Genomic DNA, 22,255 nt, shown 5'->3' with positions numbered 1-22,255 from the left:
GCCGCGGGCGACATCTTGGATCCGGGCACCGACTCATTCTTTCCCCCTCCGAAGCCGCTTCGGAGCTGTTTCTCGTCCTCAGCGGAGCCTCACCCCCTGATCTACCCCCGAGTCTTCCTCGTGCCCTCCCGGGAAGCGGCAACCACCGAGGGCAGAGAGGGCTGCGTGCCCGCTTCCAAGATGGCGGCGGTGCCCTCCTCCCCCTTCAGGGCGATTCGCGGCCGCGCGAGGGCGCGACGTACAGCAGCCGCGAAGGGCTATAATACCTCATTTCGCGATACGCATAACCAGAACACAGTGGTGATTGCACTAAATAGTATTTAAACGTCGTCTTTAATGCGACTCTCCACGCGATTCTCCCACAGCCCTCCCTCCCCTTCCAAAGAACGCCAAAACCCCTGAGGAACATAGCAGCTTATGTGCTATCGTGGAGGCCTGTATGCTGTCATGACAGCCAGCCCACCTCTTGCTGTGAGGGGTTGGGATGGGCACCTTGAGGAGGGAGAGCCCCCTGGGGACAGGCAGCCCCACAGGGCTATGGGAATCGTGGGGACACTGTGCCCTTGGATGCAGACAGGAAGAGCATCATGGCAGAAAGCCCTTTGGGGTCTGAGAAGGCCCCTTTGGGAGGGCCTGAGGAGGCCCCTTGGGATCTCAGAAAGGCCTCTGGGGTCTCAGGAGGCCGTGGCCACCCTTCAGGCATTGGGAGAGGCAGTGTTGAGTGGCTGGCTGCTCCCCCACCCAAATGCCCCAGGGTCCAGGCAGCGCTCAAGGACAGCAGCACCAGAAGCACTGCTGGGGCTTGTACACATAACACAACCCCAAATGTCAGCACTTCCTCTGCTAACACGTGCTGGGTGCTGCAGCCACCCGAGGTGCTGTGATAACGGGGCTTCTTCCAACCAAGAGGTGCGCCCACGTGTCAGAACAGCACCAGGTAGCGTGGGGAGGGGAAACTGAGATGAACACAGCACCAGAAACACTCCGTTTTGCTTTGTGAGAGTGCAGTCACCTCACAGGTGTGCTGTCCTTGCCTGTGGGCCTCTGAGTGAATCCCTGGTGGCATCCAGCAGCTGGGAACTCTTATTTAGAACAGGATAGAATCGTTCTGTTGGAAGGGACTTTAAGAGACCAGGCTGCCCAGAGCCACATCCAGCCTGGCCTTGAATGCCTGCAGGGATGGATGGGGCATCCACAGCCTCCTTGGGCAACCTGTGCCACTGCCTCACCACCCTCTGGTGAAAAAACTTCCTCCTCACATCCAACCCAAACCTCCCCTGTCTCACTTTAAATCCATTCCCCCTTGTCCTGTCACTAACAACCCTTCTAAGCAGCTGCACAGATCCCTCTGCACAGCCTGTCGTCTCTCCAGAGAGTCAACAGCACTTCCCAGTACGGCCTCCTTACCAAACCTGCTAAGGATGCGTTCAACTCCTGCATCCAGGTCATTGATGAAGATGTTTGTTGAACAGGACTGGCCTTAATGACCATCCACCAGGCAAACGTAGCCCCATTTCATAGAGCCGTGGAATCAGGAAGGCTGGAAAAGCCCAACCCCAGCCCACCCCACCACTGGCCATCTCCCTCACTGCCACATCCCCACAGCTCTGGAACACCCCCAGGGACAGTGACCCCCCACTCCCTGGGCCATGCACTCCAGCCCTTGTTTCTGCCTGTCTCTCTGCACATATGAGGCTGTTGGTTCCATCGCTGCTCAGCAAACATGGCAGTTGCTGATCCCTCAGCACCAAGCCTGGCTCTGAAGATGCAGCGCATCATGCGGTCAGCTTGGGAGCACCATGCACCAAGGCTGGACGCCCAACGAGCTCTCGTTTCTACGAGGTGACAGAAGGAATATCTGGAACTGATCAGGAAATGGAAAGAAATGGGGGGTTGTTTGTTTCTCTATGCGGTTGGAAAAAGATAGAAGGAAAAAAACCCACTGCATCTTGGTTCATTTGAAGCCTGTGCTGAGCTCAGGGATCTTTGCCCTCAGGTGCTTTGTGTTTTATTCACTCTGTTTTGAAAAACAATAGCAGGTGGAGCAGTCGTTTGGTGTTCTGAGGATGTGTGTGTGCGTCATGGGTTAAACTGCTGCAGGGGAACATGCAGCCTCCTCCCCTCCAGCACGGCTGTGGCAAGATCAGAACAACCACCATCAACGCCCAAGAGGCAAATTTGGAAGGAAATGTAAGACGAAAACCAAACTTCCTGAGGCTGCACAACGCTGTACCTCCACCCAGCCCTGAGGCAGCTGTGGTTGGAATGGAGCTTCTGTGCTGACGGGTTCCTGTTGCTGTAGGTTTGTATGGCAGGGGTTGTTCCAGCAGGCTGCTTCGGCTGCACGATTGAATGGCACAGAGCTGGGGCAGGAGCCAAAGCTGAACCAAGGTTGTTTCACCTCCAAGTCCCACAGTGTGAAGCCACAAGACAGCAGATCTGATTCTGCTGTGGACAGAGGCGACAGACCTACCGAGGAGTGCATGGCTCATAGAACCATCCAGTCATTAAAGTCAAAAAGGACAACTAAGATCATCAGTTCCAACCATCTGCCTCTTGCCTTCCTGCTCTGAGCTGATGTGAAAGCACCTGGGAGCCTGGCACAGTGCAGACAACGATGATGGACCAAGAGAGAGATGCAGGGATTTGCATCCTACCCCACTCCAGAGCTGACCTGTGCTGTGATGTCGTAACATGGAGCCTCTCTGGACCTGGGGTCTGAATGCCTCTGGGCTACAGGGGAAGTTGTGAGCATCTTATCTCTTGCGTGGTTTCTTATGGGATCTGCTCTATGAGGAGAAAATAGGATGGAAAATTCTCGTCCTCCACATCTTGGTTGTTGTGTGCATCTTTACACACTGTGCTAATGTCCCACTTTCAATAATGTGTCTCTCAGGGCAACTTTTCACAAGGCAGTGCAATAAACAAGGCCACCAAAATGACCCAACCTAAAAACACCTCTTCACTTCCCTCATTTGGGTGGAATTACATTTAATTCCTTGGCCCAGACCCATCTGTGGAGATGCTGCTCATTGCAGACTGCTCTCCTGCAAGCTGCAGGACATGGCACTGCCCCAGGACCACAGCAGCTCCTGGTGGATGGCATGGGATGAAGGCAACCACCCTCACCAAGAGAACGGCTCCGTCTTCTTCGGTTCCCTTTAACTCACATGAATTCAGTTGCAGTCAACCCACAAAGACTTCCTGTGTTCCTTCAGGGTCGCCAGCTCATGGACACTGGGCAGCTCCGGTCCGATTCCCATCCCGCAGAGGTGCTCTTGGATGAGAAGAGCCAAATCTGGATTGGAGGTCATCCTCCCTTCTCCCTTCCTGGCGGTGGGGGGTAGGCCTGGCTCCAGGGGTATTTCCAGGCTCTGAAGGACCTGCTCCAGGGTCAGACAGCCCCACATGGAGCATCGTGGACATGGCCAAAGTGAGGCAGAGCCAGAGCACTGCCTGTGAAAAATGCACGTAACACTGGGATGGACAGGAGCTGTATGCAGAGCAGGGCAGCGGTCTGACCCAGTGTCCCTGGATTGGAGGTAGAGATGCTGAGAGCAGATGGCTCTGTGCTGGAATGGGGTGCTGTAGGAGAAATGCTTCACGGGTAGAGCGCAGCTTTAACCTCTGCTCTCTTCCAGCTGCTGATGCAGAGCCTGTTTTCCTGCTCCTTGTTGCTCTGGGTGATTTTCCAGAGACCAGCTGGGAAAGCAGGGGGACAACGATGGGTGTTTTGGGGGGATGCAACCAGCAAACATCACCTGGAACGGGAGGTTCTCAACACAGCTCCTTCCTCATGCTGGGCTGATGTCCAGCCTGGAGGGCGCAGAGGATCCCTGCATCCTTTAGTACCACTCTCCCCTCCTCCTCATGCCCTCATGCCTGCAGCACAGGCTGGGAGCTCGTCACCTCTCCTCTGCTCTGGGTCAGAAGTTTGCAGTGCCCTGGTGCTCTCCTGGCACTGCAGTGGGCTGCCCAGGGAGGTGGTGGGTTCACCAACCCTGGAGGAGTTCAAGGAACGTTTGGACGTTGTGTTGAGAGACGTGGTTTAGTGAGAGCTATCGGTGATGGGCGGATGGTTGGACTGGATGATCTTGGAGGCCTTTTCCAACCTTGGTGTTTCTGTGATTCTGTGATTCTGTCAGGGCACAGGGATGCTCTCCTGCGTGTCTCAGCCCAGGAGCGCAGCGTGAAACCACGACCCGACAGAAGCTTGGAGCTGCAGCTGGCCGCCCCGGCACGCACCTTGGCTCCACAGCTCACAGCTATGGGATGAGCAGCATGGAGGGACCACGCAGCCACGGCTGCCTGAGGGCTGGCAGGACCTGGGTGCACAGTGAGATGGGGCGGAGCTGCACCTGGCACAGGTGAGCACAGCACACCCTGCAGAAGGAAATGCCGCGCAGCGGGGATCTCCACACAACGGGGCTCCCGGCCCCCGCCGCGCCAATGGAGCCCACGGTAGGACTGGGGCCCTGGGGACATCCTTGCACTGTCCCAACCTTGCTCCCAGCACCGGGAGCCCACTGGGTGCAGGTCCCCCTTTCCCCAGCCCCACGGAGGTTGGGTGCCCACAATGGGTTCTGCTGGGAGCAGCGCTGGGGACGCTCGGATCGCTTGGGGGTTTGTCCCCGTGCAGCGCTTTGTCCCTCAGGCTCTGCAGCGGTGGGAAGCCTTAGGGGCAGCCCCACTGCCATCAGGCGGTGCCCCCATCCCCACAGGGCACAGCTGTGAGGTTCTCAGAATGCTGGGTGCTGTGCTGGGTGCAGGGCAGGGCTCCCACCCACCCACCCAGGCAGGCTGTGCCTGCTGTGCCCCGCTTTGAGCTTAGAGGAGCTGATGCACAGCAGAAACCTGAGCATCCGCAGAGGGCTGAAATACCCCCACTGCCTTCCCTGCTTTCTTCACGCAATGCCTCGTGCTGTGACCCCATGGCTGGGATGTGGGTGCATTGGGTGGGTGTGCAAAGTGCAGGAGCAGCACCCCAGGCTTATGTACCCCCTGGTTTCCGTGCTTGGCCTGGCTCCTGTAATCACATGGGGCATCCCCACGCTGTGCTTCCCGGACGGCTCTGACGCAGCACCAGGCAAAGGGCAGAGCCCTCCCTGTGGCCTTGTCTTGGTGGCACGATTCCTGCAATCTGCAGTTTGTTTGTGTCACCCAGTCAGTCGGTGCAGCACTGTTATCTCACGGGCACAGGGGTGGCTCTGTGTGAGGCACAGCCCCACATTGGCACTGGCACTGAGGGAAGTGCCATGAACTTTGCACCAGAGCAGCCAGGAGTGCCCTGCAGAGACTCTGAGCATCCCAAATGCTCACATCCCAGGGCACCCCATAGTATCACCCTGCAGCGCTGCATGATGCCACGAGCACAGCTGCTCATGGCTGCTCTGCTGCCTGCAGGGAGCTACGTGCTGGATTTTGGGGTTTCTGCAGCCTCTGGGGACTGCAGAGCTGCAAGAGTGCTTTCCATGCAGCTGGATGCAGGTCGCTTTCCCTATGGCCCATTGCATTATTAGGGAGGAGCGGTGCAGACCAAGCAGCCCCAGCCCTTGTCCTGCTCATCCCAAGTCCTGTCTGCATGTGAGCTGGGCACCGAGCGGCCCCTGCACACCACCCTGAGCCAGAACCCTGATCTTGGCACTGTGTGCGCAGCGATGCTTCTTCCTCACCCATCCTCCTCATCCTCCTCTGCTCTGCTGTGATCTCGGGCACGCGTTCCCAATTCTTTGTTCCTCTGCAGGTGAACGTCTTCCAGACGCAGGATCCAATCACCCCTCAGCCTGGTGCAGAGCCCCAGCTCCAGCGGGGAGCCCGGCCCCCAACCCACCTCGCGACACCTGGGCTGGGCAGCACACCTTCCTGCTCTCCTGCCTGGGCTACTGCGTGGGGCTGGGCAACATCTGGCGCTTCCCCTACCTGTGCTACCGCAATGGAGGAGGTGGGTGCTGCCCTGGCGCCGGGGCTCAGTTTGCTCGGGGGCCTCGGGGTCCTGTGCTGCCCTCTGGCCCCACTGCTTTAACCCCACTGCGACGTGCAGGGTGCCCAAGTTGGCTCCATGGTGCCGTGCAGGAATGAGGATGTGCCCAGCACTGCAGCTGGGCCGAGCTTTGCACCTTGCCTTCACTGAGGAATTTGGCCCCAGGGCAGGGCTGCGGATGCTGCTCTGCTTCAGGGCATGGGTGTGGGGTCCGGTGTGTCTGTCCCTCCATTCATCCCCAGTGGCCCCACTGCCAGCACTCCGTGCTCTGTGTGGTGCAGTGGGGAAGAAGAGGTGCACACAGCTGGGCATTCCCTGGGGCTGGGATGGGCAGCAGGAGCCCACGCTGCCCTTTGGGCTTCACATCCACGGGGCTCCTGGTCCGGGTGGGAAGGGACTTGAATACCACCCACCCCCCTTCATGGGCAGGAACATCTCCCCTAGTCCAGGGGCCCAAAACCCCACCTGAGGCCTCGTGCAATAAGTGCCAGGGATGGGTGCTCACAGCTCTTTGGGGAGCCTGGGGGCTTTCCCTGCCCTGTGCCCATCTCCTGGGGGGTTGCAGGACCTGTTGTGTCCTCTGGCCATCCCCGGACTCACTGCCCCTCTCTTCCTCCCAGGCGTCTTCCTCATCCCCTACTTCCTCATGCTGCTCCTGGTGGGGCTGCCCCTCTTCCTGATGGAGCTGAGCCTGGGGCAGTACGGGGCTGCAGGGCCCATCACCGTCTGGAAGTGCTGCCCCATCCTGCAAGGTAGGCCCAGCACCAAGGGTGCCTCTCCCCACACCCCTCTCAGCTCCCAGCCCCTCCGAGGCAGGCACGGAGCAGCCCCTCTCCCCGGTGCAGGTGTTGGTGTGGGCATGATGGTGGTGTCCTCCCTGGTGTCCATCTACTACAACGTCATCATCGCATGGGCGTTCTACTACCTGGGCTCGTCCTTCCAGAGCCCCCTGCCCTGGTCCTGCGATGCCCCCCGGAACGCCGAGCTCTGCCAGGTCGGCGGCCCTGAGCAGGAATGGGATGGGGATCCGGGGACGGGGATCCCTCAGGGTCAGGCTTTACCTGCAGCTGGGGAAGGGGCAGCAGATCAGGCTGGGGCCGGGGCCAGGGAGGGTTGGAGGGGGTTGATGATGATGGTGGTGATGATGGGAGGGGTGGTGATGGTGGTGGTGATGGTGGTGATGGTGATGGGAGTGGTGATGATGGTGATGGTTTTGATAGTGGTGGTGGTGGTGATGATGATGATGGGAGTGGCCGTGGTGATGATGATGGTGATGCTGCTGATGGTGGTGATGGTGATGATGATTGTGGTGATGGTGGTGATGTTGATGATGTTGATGACGGTGGTGATGATGATGATGGTGGTGGTGAAGATGTTGATGGTGGTGGTGGTGATGATGATGGTGGTGGTGGTGATGGTGATGATGATGGTGGTGGTGGTGATGGTGATGATGAGGGTGGTTCAAGGAAAGGCTGGATGCTGTGGTGAGGGACATGGTTTAGTGGTAGCTATTGGGAATAGGTGAATGGTTGGACTGGATGATCTTTTAGGTCTTTTCCAACCTTGGTGATTCTATGATTCTATGATTCTATGATGGTATCTTGCAGAATGCATCAGGGAATGCTACCCATACCAGTGCCAGTGAGGCTTTCTGGAAGTAAGTTGGCGGAAGCAAGCTGGCTCCTTCCCCCCTGGTCCCACAGTGTGGGGGCTCAGGGATTCAGCATCCCCGTCCCACTGACTGCCATCCCCACACCTCAGCGAGCAGGTGCTGGGAATGACACACAGCTCTGGCCTTGGTGACCCCGGCTCAGTGCAGTGGCTGCTTGCACTGTGTCTGCTGGCAGCCTGGATCGTGGTCTTCCTGTGCATGCTGGGGGGCATCCACAGCTCAGGCAAGGTGAGCGGGGGGGGGGTGCACGGCTGGGGATGCTGAGCCAACAGAGCGGGGCTGAGCTGTGCCCTGTGCAGGTGGTGTACATCACGGCCACCTTCCCCTACCTGGTCCTCCTCATCCTCATCATCCGTGGGGCCACGCTGCCCGGCTCCCTCGATGGCGTCCGCTTTTACCTCTCCTTGGATTGGAGCAAGCTGCTGAGCGCGCAGGTAACGCCACGCTGTGAGACCCCCAGATGGGGGCAGTGGGGGCGGGTGGGACCCGACAGCCCCCCGTGGCCTCGTGCCCCCAGGTATGGAGCGATGCGGCCTCGCAGATCTTCTACTCGCTGGGCATCGGCTTTGGGGGGCTGCTCTCCATGGCCTCCTACAACAAGTTTGACAACAACGTCGTTCGGTGAGCTGGGGGTGGGCGCTGAGGGGCGGCAGTGGGGACGTGTGGTCCATGGGGATGCGTGGCCCCAGCGGGGTGCCCCACTCCATGCTCCCCGTGGATGTGGGGTAGAGACGCTCTCCCTGGCAGGGACACCCTGGTCATCACCATCGGGAACTGCTGCACCAGTTTCTTGGCCGGCTTCGCCATCTTCTCAGTGCTGGGACACATGGCCTTGAAGAGGAACACCTGTGTGCGCAGCGTCGCTGAGTCTGGTGTGGTTTTGGAGACACGGGGTGCTGTGTGAGGGGATGCTGCTGAGCACCACGGTGTTTTCCCTCATCCTGATGTCTCCATCCTGCAGGCCCTGGGCTGGCGTTCGTGGCGTACCCTGAGGCGCTCTCCCTGCTGCCTGGTTCCCCCTTCTGGTCCATCCTCTTCTTCCTGATGCTCTTCATGCTGGGAGTGGACACTTTGGTGATTGTCACACTGGGAAATCCCCTGTCCCGCCCTGTGCCTGGCCTTGTGGTGCCAGGTACACCCTGACCTTGGCATGCAGGAGGCAAAACGTGCACAGAACGTGGGGCTGGGGAGCTCTGTGTGTGTGGGGCTGCCGCTGGGGTGGGATGCAGAGCCAGTGGGTCCACCCAGGGAGGTGAGGCTGCTTCGTGCCCCTGGTGGGGCTGCGCCCAAGGCCACGTGTGCTCAGTGCAATGGGGACAAGGGTGCTGCGGGGACCATCCTGGTGAAGGTGGGTTTCCTGCCACCCCCTTGACATCCCTGTCCCTCAGTTTGGGAACATCGAGGCCATCACGACCGCCATCATGGATGAGTTCCCAGCCCTGCGGGAGGGGAAGAGGAAGGTGACGTTCCTGGCTGTGCTCTGCTTCTCCTTCTACCTCCTGGGGCTCCTCCTCGTCACCCAGGTGCGTGGGGCCCATGCTGGATGCATCCTGGGGGTTGTCCTGGGGGCACAGACGGTCCGCCCCCTGTATGGATCCCAGTGCTGACCCCATCACCTGCCCACTCATAGGGTGGCATCTTCTGGTTCACCCTCATTGACACCTACAGCACCAGCTTCGGGCTGATCATCATTGCCCTCCTCATGTGCATCGGCATCGCCTCCTGCTATGGTGAGCGGAGGTGGGGGTCTCCAAGGAGCAGAGCTGGGGGGGCTCCACGGAGTGGAACTGAGGGGTTCCATGGAGCAGAGCTGGGCTGTGATCTTCCCTGCATCCTGGGAAGCGGTTTCAGCACTGCCCACCCACATGGGGGGCCGCTCAGCGCCCAGCACCATCCTGATGTCCTGGGGGGGCACAGGGGCTGTGGGTGCCTGGCACAGAGCCCTGCTGGGGAGGGGGGCTGGCTGTGACCCCGTGTCCCACAGGCGTTCAGCGGTTCTGCTGTGACATTGTGACCATGATCTGCCGCTGCCCGCCGTGGTACAGCCGTGTGCTGGGCTGCTTCAAGGTGTGCTGGGTCTTCTTCACCCCCTGCCTGCTGCTGGTAAGTGTTGGGCACTGCCTGAGCTCCTCTCGGTCAGGAGGGGCAGCCCGGGTGGCCCTGATGTCCCCACGGTGCCTTCACTGCACTGCTGTCCGCTCCATCCTCACAGTTCACACTCATCTTCACATTCCTGGACATGTACAACATTCCCCTGCGCTACGGCACCTATGAGTTCCCAGCGTGGGGCACCAGCCTGGGTGTCTGCATGGGCGTCCTCAGCTGTGTGCAGATCCCCATCGGTGCCGTCGTGGCTCTGTGCCACCAGACTGGGACACTGAGAGATGTGAGTTGAAGTGGGCAGGCTGGGGGATGGGGTGGAATGGGGATAGGGACAGAATGGAGATGGGGTGGAAGTGGGGATGGGGGTGGGATAGGGGTGGGATGGGATGAGGGTCAGGATGGAATGGGGATGAGGATGGGATGGGGGTGGGGATGGTGCTAGGATGGGGGTGGGGAGGGGATGGGGATGGGGATGGGGTTGGGATGGGGTTGGGATGGGGATGGGATGGGATGGGGATGGGATGGGGATGGGAGGGGATGGGGATGGGGATGGGGATGGGGATGGGGATGGGATGGGGGTGGGGATGGGATGGGGATGGGATGGGAGTGGGGATGGGATGGAGATGAGATGGGGGTGGGGATGGGGATGGGATGGGGATGGGGGTGGGGAGAAAGACAGGAATGCAGACATGGGGATGGGGTTGAGATGGGGATGGGAACAGTGACGGGGGCAGAGCAGGGGCTGACCCACTGGTGGAGACAGGGACAGAGAGGGCAGTAACAGACCGGGGGTGATGCTCTCCCCTCCCCAAGAGAGAAAAGGGGCTGAAGCCACGAGGTCTGGATGCAGAGTGGGGGCTGGACAACTGTGCAGCAGTTCCCACCCTTGCACCCCCGCAGCGCTTCCAGAAAGCCATGCAGCCCCTCCCCTCCTGGGGGAGGGCTGCTGCCAGAACCAAGGCCATCATCGAGGTGCCCTTCACCATCACCCTGAGCAGCAGCGACTTCACCACACCGCCGCACAGCGAGAGCTGAACCGGCACCGAGCAGCGCCGTGGAGACGTGTCCCAGAGGTTGGTGATCACTGATCCCAGCGTGGATTTTAATCCTCTTTCCTGGAAACGTTCTGTGAGCTCCAACAGGCGCCTCCAAGGGACTCTCTATGAGCAGGGCTGGCGGTGCGGGCTGCGCTCCAGTCCCTTGCTGGCCCCTGTGGGCACCGTCTCCTCTGAGCGCTTTGGGGCAGCTGCATGGACCCAGTGGGGCTGGCAGCGTTCTGCCCGCAGCAGCCGCCTCTGCACATCCTGAGCCCGGGGCTGGGATGGCCCAAGGGTGAGCGTGGAGCTTCAGGGGCTCCTTTCCAGCTCGCCATCCCCACACACTGCTGGACAGGACAAGTGGGGATGAGCCCACGTGGCACAGCCTTCCTTGGAGGCTGCCCGGGCGCTCCTGGGTGGCGTCCTCAGCCCGGTCCCGGCGTCCATCCATCCTTCCTGTGGGCACCCAGCCCTGCCTCGACCCTCCCAGCCGAGCCCCCACCTCTGCAGGGCAGGAATAGAGAGCACAGCAGGCGCCTGCTCGTAAAATAGACTACATGCTTTATTGGATTTAAAAGTTTTATGAAATGGCCCAAAAATAAAATAAATCGAGTTGGCAGAGGCGTCACCACCAGTTCCGCTCCGTGGATCTTCGACCCCCCCCCCCCCTCCGGGAGCAGCGCCCGGAGCTCAGCCTTGGGCACTGCAGGCACTTAAAAGTCATTGAGAGGAAATTTTCACTTATCTCAAAGCAACAGCTCATTGTCTAACTACCACCTAGGAACGAAAAAACACCTTTACAGCCCTTCCCGTCTTGGCAATGGATGTGGACGTGTCACTCTGGCACAAAGCACGGCCCCAGAGGCTGCTGGCATCCCCTCACCTCTGTGCTCTGGGTCGGCCTCGGGGCAGCAGCCGCCCCCCATAGCGGTGCTGTGCGGGGGGGCCGGGCAGGGCAGTGAGCGCCAGGGCAGAGATCAGCCCTGAGCACAGCAGCTCCAGCAGCCTCAGGACCTGCTGGGCCTCCGCTCACCCCGTATGTGGGGCACACAGCCCACCCCACGGTGCGGCCATCCATCTGCGCCGTCCCCAACCCTGAAGCTGAGCCCAACCCGGCCCTCTCCAGGCAGGCAGACGGAGCTACGGGCGGCTGCTGAGCCCCAGCTCCATCCCCGGTGACCCCAGCGGGCAGCACTGCTGGGTGCGAGCGGGATAACGCTGCTGGGCAGCGCAGCACCACGGGGACGGGGCTCAGAGTGCTCTGCCCATCGGGAGCCAGGAGGGCATCCATCCCCCCAACCCGCCCCCCCCAGACCCCCAGCGCCCCGACTGTGCGCAGGGCGGCGGAGGCAGAAGAACCGAAAAAAGAAAAGGTACAAAATAGAAAAATACAAATAAAAGCTCATTGAAACCAAACCCAAATACGCCGTGTGGCCGAGCGGAGGCGGATAACTGGAAGCCATGCACAGCAAAGCCGGGGACTACAGCGACGGGGACGGGGGGTGAGACAGGGCGGCTGTTGCCTTCGGGGGGTGCAGATGCCTTCTGGCTTCTCAGCCCGGCCAATAAATAAGTTTAAATAGCTCCTCTCGCCGCGGGGACGCGGTTCCCAATGCCCGGGGCCGGGCGCGCTCCCCCGGTGCCAGCGGGTCGCTCCGTGGGGTTCCTCCGCCCTCCCCCTCTATTTCCTGGGCTTCTTGAAGATCTTTAGGGGGAACTTTTTCTTGCTCTGGCCCGGGTCGATCTCGTCGCCCGTCAGGCTGCCGTCCTCATCCCCTGCGCCCTTCTTGGCAGCCAGCTGCGGGATGCGGGTGCTCTTGGAGCTGTTGGGCCGGCAGTCAGAGATGGGGGACGGGGTGTCGGGGTCGGTGGAGCTGGGGCTGTGCGACCGCGAGGAATCCGAGTGGCTGTGCTTGGAGGCCGCCGGGTGGCCGATCTCCCCCAGGCTGGAGGATTTCTCCATGCCGTGGTTCACCATCATCATCTTCTTCATCACCGAGGGGCTCTCGGACGGTCGCTCCGGGCCGGGGGGCTCCGCGTGTCGGCTGCCTCCGTTTGGGGTGTGCCCGGATCCGGCATCCTCGATGGATCGGGTGAGCAGAGCGGGCCGGGCGGCCAGCAGCTTGGGAGCAGCGCTGGGCAGGCGCTGGGCTTCGCTCAGGTGCGGGATGGACGACTCGGAGTCGCAGCGCGTCAGGTCTCTGCATGGAGAGGATGGACGGATGGTTAGCAGCACCTGGACCGAGCGGGTGGCACCGCAGCAGAGGGATGGGAGCTGGGCCCACACCTTCCCCTGAGCTCCATCCTCCCGCACGTCCCCGCAGGCGCTGCAGGGACCTGGGACGGGGCCCCGTCGGCCACACTCAGGGCGCAGCCATGGCACAGAGACCCCCGACCCACGGCAGCAGCCCTGAGCTCAGGAGTGCAGCCCCAGCCCCGCAGTTGGGCCCGAGCCCCCCCGGCCCTCAGCCCAGCCCTGCACCCATGGACCGACCCCGGCCCTGTGGGGGGGCTGCAGCCCAGCCCGTGCCCCCCACCCAGCCCCGCAGCCCAGCGGTTTGTGCCCCCCCCGGTGCCTTCCTCCTGCGGTGCCAAAAGCAATGCAATGCTGCTCTGCTGCCCTGAACGGCTTCTTTCCAAAGTGGGGAAGGGGTCCCCAGGGCAGGAGAAGCTGCAGCGCTCTCCCACTGCCCCCACTGACCCATGTCCTCAATGGACGGAGCCGCGCACTGCTGCCCCACACCCTCTGCCCCTCAGGGCACATCATGGCGTGGTGTCCCCAATGGACATGGCAGCACTGTATGAAAGGGCACAGATGGGAGAGGCCACAAGCAGGTCGGTGTGGGTCACCCAACAGCACTGCGCCAATGGTGGGGCAGCCCTCACAGCACAGAGCTCTGCAATGGTAACAAAGGTATTTGGGAACAAAGCCACGGAAAAGAACATGGATGTGGGGCTGAGCCCTGCGTAACAACGGGGTCAGGTTGGGGACGAAGGGGTTGGGGATGAGGAACAATTTCCTCTTGGAAAGAGTGGCAATGCACCGGCACGGCTACCCAAGGATAGGGGGGTCACCATCCCTGGCGGTGCTCAGGTGGGGCAGTGAGGGATGTGGGCAGTGGGCACAGCGGGGTGGGCTGGGGATCGTGGGGGTCTTTCCAGCCTTCAAGGCTCCATGAAGTTCACCCAAACATTGTCAGCCACTGCAGCCTGCAAGAAGTGAGCTCGGCTGCAACGCCTGCTGCTCTGCACCTGGAAGCGATAAGGGCACCAAGCGTCCTGCTCTTCTAAAGCCCACCCAGGCTTTGTAAGCACCGAGGTGTCTGGTGCAAGAGATGTCCTTTCAAACGAGAGGGATTCTGCAGCAAGAATAGGAGCTGCACCCTGCAGCGTCCGTGAGGTGACACAGCACCCCTGAGCTGACGCAGCACCCACGAGGTGATGCAGAGCCTCTGCTCCGAGGGGCCGTTCTTAACCCATGAGACAACAGCAGCCACAGCATCACAGCCAGCAGGCAGGGAACATCCTGTGGGGCTGCAGGGCGCTCTGCCTCCAACTGCACGCGATGGAAACCTGAGCTGGGACAGCTGCTCTGTGCTCACAGCAGGGGTGATGCCGAGGACACAGGCAGGGATGTCACCTCAGGGTGTCACCTCCACTGGTGGCACTGAGGGGCCACTGCTGTGGTTCTACTGCTGTCAGCACTGTGGGATGCCCCCCTGATCGGTGGAGTGCAAACTGTGGGCAGGAGGAAAGGAGCCCAGCATGGTCCTGGGGCCAGAGCTGTGCACAGGGATGTGAGATCAGGGTTATCCATGGGGATGTGAGACCAGGGCTTGCATAAGGAAGTGATGCTGAGGCTGTCCGTGGGGATGCGACACCAGGTGGTATCCACAGGGATGTGACACCAAGCACCATCCATAGGGATGTGACACCAGGACCATCCGTGGGATGTGACATCAGGCAGTATCCATGGGCATGTGGCACCAGGGCTGTCCACAGGCAAGTAAGACCAGGGCTGTTTGTGGGGATGTGACATCAGGGCTGTCCATGGGGATGTGACCAAGCCAAGCACCATCCATGGGGATGTGACAGCAGGGCCATGTGGGGGATGTGACACTAAGCAGTAGCCGTGGGGATGTGACACTGGTGCTGTCTGTGGGGATGTGACACCAGGCACACGCTGCCCTGCCAAGAAAGAGGGCTGGCACAGAGGACACAGAGCTGAGGCTCAGCTGACAGGGCTGGCACAGTTCCTGCTGCTGCCCATAGATTTTCCACAGGAAATGCTGCCTGCAGCTGTGAGGACAGCGTGCTGCCAGGGCTGGGTGCAGAGCACAGGGCTGGAAGGGGCCGCTGAGCATTCCTGTGCTATGGCAAAGCCACCACCTGCTGCCTTCCCTGAACTCAGATCTGAGCACGGAGAGACCCGGGCACCTCTGGCGTTTCCTTTGTGTGCAGCTGGCTGTGCTCACACCGATGGGCTGGGGCAGATTTAAGCAGCTGCAGGCAGGAGCTGCACTCTGCTCCGCTCCATCTGCCCTCCCTGCTCCCATCTGCGCCTCCTCCATCACTGCTCCAGGAATCCAAACCGCCCGCGAGGAATGGGAGCCAGCAGGGAGATGTGGATGTGCTGCATTCGGTGAGCAGAAGAAGCAGAGAGCGAACCATGGCAGAAGGAAAGGCTGGTGGGGATGGAGGAAGAGAGGAGAGGATGGGAGGACAAGAGAAAAGAAATACGGGCTGCTCAGCCCTGCAATCTGTGGGATGAGCTCCTGCTGCAGCGTGTGGCTGCTGTGCTCAGTGCTGCTCTGGCACAGAGCAAACTGCAGCCCCTCTGCTTTTGCCTCGGCTGCTGCCTCCCCTCCTAGTTGGGGTCTCACAGCCCAACCTGCCCCGTTCCCCACTGCTACCATGGAGAGCCGGCACCGGTGAGCAGAAACCCCTGTGCACACACAGAGCTCTATGCACACACACAGAGCCCTGTGCACACACACACAGCCCTGTGCACACACACACAGAGCCCTGTGCACACACACACAGAGCTCTATGCACACACAGAGCCCTGTGCAGGCAGCCTTGCAGCCCCTCCAGCCCCATGGTGACACGGACAGACACACATCAGCCTCCCAACTCACACCAGCTCTGACCTTATTCGCACCGGATCCTCTGAAGCCAATTGCAAAAGAGAAGCAAACAGTGAGCGGTTGCTGGATGGCAGAGCTCCCTGCCAGGGCTCTGGGCAGCCCTCCTCACCCCCCAGCACAGCCACGTGGGCTGAGCTGACCCTGCAGTCCCAAATCCCTCCTGCCCAGGAGCGCTGAGCTGCTACAGATGCAGCTTGTTGGTAACATCAAAGCAACAGCTCCACTTCGCCCAGTTCTCCATCACTGCTTTCCAGGACAAACAGAGGCAGAGCGTGGATTTAGGGCTCTGCTCCTGCAGAGCTGAACTGAAGCACAAAACCATAGAATGCCATGGGTTGGAAGGGGACCTCAAAGATCACAAAGCTCCAACCTCCCTGCAGTGTGCAGGGCTGCCAACCTCCATATCTAATACCAGACCAGGCTGCCCAGAGCCCCATCCAACCTGCCCAACCAACCATTCGTGCTCTGCAGGACTACAGTGCTGCACCACTGGGGACAGAGAGCAAGCAGCGAGCAGCAATTAGCTCTGATTAGCTCTGAGTGATGGAGGGGAATGTGAGAAGCCAGCCACGACTCCCTGCTAATGACCTGTTCTAATTGGGTTCCCTCTGCAGCCCCTCAGCACCGACCCACACAGCCATTCAGCAGCACACAGCACAGCACAGCACTCAGCTGTTTGCTGGTTGCAGAGCCAGGTTAGGGCAGCTGGGAGCAATCCCAGGGCCAGGAGAGCCTCCGCCGGACCCAAATTGGCAGTAATTAATTAAGTGGCATTTTAATTACGCTGCTTCTCCTAATCCCCAAACAAACACTGCCCAGCAAACCACGATGCTGCTTTTGGACTCTGAGCTGTGGTTTTCTGCAGCAAAACTGGTGCCTCCCTGTGTCCCCCATTGAGAGGTACAGCCTAGGGCTTAGAGCCTGCTGATGTGCAGCACCCCACACCACAGCACCCCACACCACAGCACCCCATGCTGCACCACGATGCCAGGCCCTGCAGTGTGCTGCACAGCACGGGGCAGATGGAGGTGGCTGATTTGGGATGGCTGCCTGTCAGTGCAGGTCAGTGAGAGCAGCACAGCCCTGCCCGACCCGCCAGGACCCCTCCAGCCTGCTCCCATCAGCTCCCTTCCCAAAGCCCAGCACAGAACAAGGGTCCATGGGGCACAGTGACCACTGCAGCCCCCCAGACCTGGGGGCCTCGCTGCAGCTCCCAACAGACACAGGGTTCCCAGCAGGGTGACGCAGGACCTCCTGCTCCCTGTGAGCATCCCCTGCTCTGCCCCACTGCAGGATGCTGCCCGGCTCAGCTGTACCCACACACAGCTCGGTGCAGAAGATGTGGGGTGAGAATGGCTGCTGTGTGGGCAGAGGGCCCCAAAAAGCCCCCAGTCCTCACCTGAGGCACTGAACAGCAGCCTGAGATCTGGGAACATGGAGCTCTGCCTCACAGCATCACAGAATGGTTTGGGTTGGAAGGGAGCTCAAGGATCACGAAGCTCCAACCCCCCACCAATGCAGGGCCACCAACCTCCCCATCTCACAGCAGCCCAGGCTGCCCAGGGCCCCATCCAACCTGGCCTCCAACACCTCCAGGGATGGACGGGGCATCACAGCCTCTCTGGGCAGCTGTTCCAGCACCTCACCACTCTCTCTCTAAACAACTTCCCCCTGACATCCAACCTCCAGCTGCCCTCCCTCAACTCCAAAGCACTTCCCCTTGTCCCGAGCCATTTCCCCTTGCCTTGCACTGCTGCTGCTCAGAGGTCCCTCAGCTGGAAGCACAACGCAGTGGATCTCCAGGTCCTGTCAGCACTGAGCTCACAGCGCCCAGCAGCTCCAATGCGAGCTCACAGCAATGCACCCACCTTGTTTCCTTTGCAAGCCCCCCAACGCACAAAGGCTTCCTGCAAGGTCAGTGTTTGCTCAGTGGGTTGCATCCCCTCATCTGCAGCCCCCAGCCACGGTCTGAGTGCCCCAGAGCCAATCCAGCACCCCTGGGTTTACCTACAGCCGAGTTCACGGGGATGGGAACGGACAGCAGAGCGCTCCCTGGGACCCCTGAGAGGGGAGGGAGAGGGGGAGGAAACACAGCTATGGGTAAACCACGATGCAGAGACCCCAAAGGAAAGCGGGGAGGGATGGAGGAGAGAAAGCAGCCCTGCAAGCAGCAGCCCTGGGACACAGCAGGAGAGAGGGAGCGAGAAAAGAAACGGCATATACCCAAAGCTCTCAGTGCCACAGCGAGCTCCAGAGGTGACATCAGGAGGGGGCAGATCGGGGTTGGAGTCCATCTGAAGGAAATAAGAGGTGGTGTGATGGTGATAGAGAGGGTGGACATGGGAAGCAGGTGCAGGAGTGGCGGATGAGGAGCAAGAGGTGGCTGTGGTGGATGACGGAGCGGTGCCAGGAAGGTCAGAACTGAAAGGCTGTCCGGAGGAGAGGCTGTGCATTCGACGGAGGGGCATTCGGCCCGCCGGGTGCTGGGCAGGCTGGCCCGGCTCATGCTGGCTGTGCACGTAACTCTCTACCAACCTCTGAGATCCGTGGCCGTGCTGGGGGTCCACCAGGCGCTGGCGAACGGTGCTGGGCAAAGCAGGAGCTGCAAGGAGAGAAGGGAGAGGGGCTGAACGCTCTGAGATGCGACCCCGAGACACAGCGCTGCTCTGAGATGGGAGCCCAACAGCAGCGCTGCTTTGGAGCAGAAGCGTTAGGTTGGTGCTGCTGCTTCACATGCCGCGTTAATGGCTGTTGGTGAGAAGCTGTGCCCAACATTCCCAACGTGGCTGCTTTCTGAACACCTTATCTGACCGTCCTCACCCTGCCCAGCCCATCTGGCTGCTCCCTGCTGGGCTCCTCTGCAGCACAGCAGCACGTTTGGGGTACGTTGGTTCCCCCAGCACAGGCACTGACCCCCTCATACCCCATGGCTGGGCTGTCCCATTCCTCTGCAGCCCAGGGATGCTCAGCTCCATGCCCTCTGTGGCAGACTTGGGAGCTGGGTGCTAATCCCAGCGTTACAGAATGGTTTGGGTTGGAAGGGAGCTCAAGGATCACGAAGCTCCAACCCCCCTGTGCCATGCAGGGCCACCAACCTCCCCATTTCATAGCAGCCCAGGCTGCCCAGGGCCTCATCCAACCTGGCCTTGAACACCTCCAGGGATGGGGCCTTTGTCAGGTGCCATCACAGCTGGGATTACAGGGGATGGATATTACAGGGCTGGTCCCAAAGGGCGTCACTGAAGTCACACATGGCCAGGGAGCTCAGTCCCTCAGCTGTGCCCCAAACCCTACACTGCAGATTTTGGAGCAGAGCATGCAGTCCATTCTCTCACATCCACACGAGGTGTTCCCCTTCTGCAGGAGATAAGGTGTTCAGGGTGACATACACAGCATGAGGAGTGAATGTGCAATCGGTTACGGAGGTGAACAGAGAGGAAAGCTCAGAAGTGAGGCAGAAGGAGAGCTCTTGTGGGAATCGAAGAACCAGCACATCACTGCCTTAACATCCCTCAGGGACATCAGATCCTCCTGCTGCTCTGCTGGCAGCAATGCAGGATCCCTGCAGGGACACCTCGAGTGGGAGAAGGAACAGCAAGCATCACTCAGGCAGCTTTATTTTCACATTGGTGGTTCTTCTCCAGTGTGATTCCATGGGTATCTGCTTGTCCTGGGATACACCTTTTCCCCATGAGGTCTCTCCTGCTGTTATTCCCACTTACCAGCTTGGCACCCTACAGCTCTGCGCTCTCCTTTTCCTTGCAATGAGCGTAGGACCAAAAGCTGAGCCCTGCCCTCCCTGCTGCAGCACAGCCTCACATCACAGAATCACAGCATGGCCTGGGTTGCACAGGAGCACAGAGCTCATCCAGCTCCAAGCCCTGCTGTGTGCAGGTCGCCAACCAGCAGCCCAGGCTGCCCAGAGCCACATCCAGCCTGGCCTTGAATGCCTGCAGGGATGGATGGGGCATCCACAGCATCCCCCCATCCTATAGCAGACAATCATCCTGTTCACAGCCTTCAGCCCAGGATCAGAGCCTGGGGACAGACTGGCACAGCACACAGCACTGCTCAGCATATTTCATTCCACACAGCTCTGGGGAAGGCACTGCGAGGGAAGATCCCCTCAGCCACCCACAGCAACGCTCCGACTGCCCAGCAGCTGCCCAATGGGTTTTTGCTTTCTAAACCCAAACCCTCAGGGTGCAGCCAGCTGTGGTTCTTCCTCATCCCACCAGGCTCCTCCCTGGTGTTAGTGAGGGTGACTCCATGTACAGAGCTACATCTGTTAGTTGTTCCGTGCCAGAAAGTTGGAAAATCTGCGGATGTATTTTTAGTCCAGAAAAAGGGCAGAGAATAGAACAAAATAAAGTGGATATAATTAAAAAGAACCAAACCAGGGTATTTCCACAGGGACTGATCCTCCGAGGACAGAGACGAGCGATCGCTGAACCTGCGCCCAAAGAGCCAGGCTGCGTCTGGGGGAGGTGGGGGGAAGAGAAAGAAGTGACCGTGGGGAGCAGCAGCCCTGAGCATCCTGCTGCTGCCTGATCACAGAACCACGGAGCCATGGGATGGCCTGGGCTGCAAAGGAGCTCAATGCTCATCCAGCTCCAAGCCCTGCTGTGTGCAGGTCGCCAACCAGCAGCCCAGGCTGCCCAGAGCCACATCCAGCCTGGCCTTGAATGCCTGCAGGGATGGATGGGGCATCCACAGCCTCCTTGGGCAACCTGTGCCACTGCCTCACCACCCTGTGTGTGAAAAACTTCCTCCTAAAACACATGTGCCCAAAGATCCACACCCTGCACCTATTGATCCCATGGAATGCCCACAGTCCATCCCTCCTGCAGCCTTCCCAGCTGCTGCAGATCTCTCTTCACCTCTGGGTGCTCTGTGCTGCTGCCCTGCTCCAAACCTTTGGTCCCTCCCCGTCCCTGAGCAGGGCTGAACCCAGGGGAGGGAAGATTACAGAATCACAGCATGGTTTGGGTTGGAAGGGAGCTCAAGGATCACGAAGCTCCAACCCCCCACCAATGCAGGGCCACCAACCTCCCCATCTCACAGCAGCCCAGGCTGCCCAGGGCCCCATCCAACCTGGCCTCCAACACCTCCAGGGATGGACGGGGCATCACAGCCTCTCTGGGCAGCTGTTCCAGCACCTCACCACTCTCTCTCTAAACAACTTCCCCCTGACATCCAACCTCCAGCTGCCCTCCCTCAACTCCAAACCATTTCCCCTTGTCCTGCTGCCATCTCCCCTTCCCATGAGTAGATGGGCACCAACAGGACAGCACAGGGCTCCTCTGCTCCTCCTCCCACCTCCTGCCACTTACAGACCCAGCGCTGAGGAGGACTTGAGCAGCAAATCACCCGAAGGAGGCCAACTAGAAAGCTTGCTGCATCCAGTGCCGTCAGCACGGGCTGCTCTGCTCCCAGCGCTGCTCCTGCCAAGGCTTCCCTTCCTCTCACACAACTACAGACAGGAAGCTGCAGGTGGACTTTGCACGTTGGGAGGAGAAGCGAGGCCCCGTGTGAGTGTGGGTGCTGCAGCCAGGGCTGATTCACAAAGTCCTCCCGTATGAAGAGATGCAACCCAACATCTCAGCAACCCGGAGCGAGAGGCATGCGCTGCCCCAGGCTCTGCCTTTCCTCCAAGGATGTGAGCAGCGCCCACCCACCTCCCTGCCATCCTTCAACACCAACGCAGCCCCTCTCAGCTCCCCCAGCATCACCAATCCTACAGTTCCCTTCTCTGCTCCCCCTCCACCCCCAGCTCGATGCGGCGCCGCCCCACGGCTGCATACATTGCATGGACATGGGAGACACGATCTCCTCATCCAGGTCGTCCACGTCGTCGGTCATGATGAAGTGGGACGGGTTGGGCCTCGGGGTGCCCATCCAACCCGGGTCGATGTTGAGGGCGGATGCCAACGTGTGGATGCCGGGGTTGTTGACGATCTGGAAGCCGCAGAGCAGCTCGATCTGCTGCCAGCGATGCAGGCGCTCACGCAGCGCTGCCGTCACCTCGCTCAGTGCCTGCCTGCAAGCAAAGCAGGAGGGCTTGAAGGGAAAGCATGAGCCCAAGCTGTTTTACAATGCTATGAAAGGCTGCTTCTGTGGGACTCAGGGCTCTGTGTGGGTATGGATCGGTCTCACACAGGGCAGTGGTGGGTGGGAGCGGGGCCAGCCACTGAGAGCACAGCAAGGCTGGGAATCATGGAATCACAGCATGGCCTGGGCTGCAAAGGAGCACAGCGCTCATCCAGCTCCAAGCCCTGCTGTGTGCAGGTCGCCAACCAGCAGCCCAGGCTGCCCA

General features: G+C 60.2%; 3 protein-coding genes across 8 annotated transcripts in view; 1 reads left to right on the top strand and 2 right to left on the bottom strand.

The window, feature by feature from the left end:
- Nucleotides 1–4,395: 4,395 nt before the first annotated feature.
- On the top strand, nucleotides 4,396–11,142 carry LOC125695664 (sodium-dependent proline transporter-like). The gene is given in 16 exon segments (XM_048950387.1): nucleotides 4,396–4,461; nucleotides 5,744–5,792; nucleotides 5,795–5,941; nucleotides 6,601–6,732; nucleotides 6,826–6,974; nucleotides 7,588–7,637; nucleotides 7,742–7,880; nucleotides 7,952–8,086; nucleotides 8,170–8,273; nucleotides 8,400–8,524; nucleotides 8,614–8,726; nucleotides 9,041–9,175; nucleotides 9,283–9,382; nucleotides 9,637–9,755; nucleotides 9,865–10,038; nucleotides 10,656–11,142. Coding segments are annotated over 16 exon segments (1,872 nt in total). The 3' UTR covers nucleotides 10,791–11,142.
- A 194-nt stretch (nucleotides 11,143–11,336) lies between these two features.
- The window catches only part of STIM1 (stromal interaction molecule 1), a 44,371-nt gene continuing 33,452 nt past the window's right edge, over nucleotides 11,337–22,255 (bottom strand). For 3 of the 6 annotated variants that reach the window (XM_048950293.1, XM_048950294.1, XM_048950297.1), the window contains 3 exons: nucleotides 21,744–21,979; nucleotides 18,163–18,541; nucleotides 11,337–12,993 (listed from right to left, as the gene is read on the bottom strand). In XM_048950293.1, the coding sequence (XP_048806250.1) occupies nucleotides 12,474–12,993; nucleotides 18,163–18,541; nucleotides 21,744–21,979 (1,135 nt within the window). In that variant the 3' untranslated portion in view covers nucleotides 11,337–12,473. Of the gene's footprint in view, nucleotides 12,994–18,162; nucleotides 18,542–20,336; nucleotides 20,418–21,743; nucleotides 21,980–22,255 lie in introns of all 6 variants that reach the window. The other 3 variants (XM_048950317.1, XM_048950327.1, XM_048950307.1) reach the window with 2 other exon arrangements.
- LOC125695813 (uncharacterized) lies at nucleotides 13,368–20,330 on the bottom strand. The gene is made up of 2 exons (XM_048950783.1): nucleotides 19,035–20,330; nucleotides 13,368–17,470 (listed from the first exon to the last, which is right to left on the bottom strand). The coding sequence occupies exon 2, from the start codon at nucleotides 15,706–15,708 to the stop codon at nucleotides 14,752–14,754; it is 957 nt and encodes a 318-aa protein (XP_048806740.1). The 5' UTR covers nucleotides 15,709–17,470; nucleotides 19,035–20,330; the 3' UTR covers nucleotides 13,368–14,751.

This window comes from Lagopus muta, chromosome 1 (assembly GCF_023343835.1).
Source record: "Lagopus muta isolate bLagMut1 chromosome 1, bLagMut1 primary, whole genome shotgun sequence".
Lineage (NCBI taxonomy): Eukaryota > Metazoa > Chordata > Aves > Galliformes > Phasianidae > Lagopus > Lagopus muta.
The sequence above is the reverse complement of the archived record's forward strand: the minus strand, read 5'-3'. Positions and strand labels throughout refer to the sequence as shown.

Coding starts and splice junctions, on each gene's coding strand:
- LOC125695813 (XM_048950783.1), bottom strand. CDS start 15,708: ATGGTAGCAGTGGGGAACGGGGCAGGTTGGGCTGTGAGACCCCAACTA.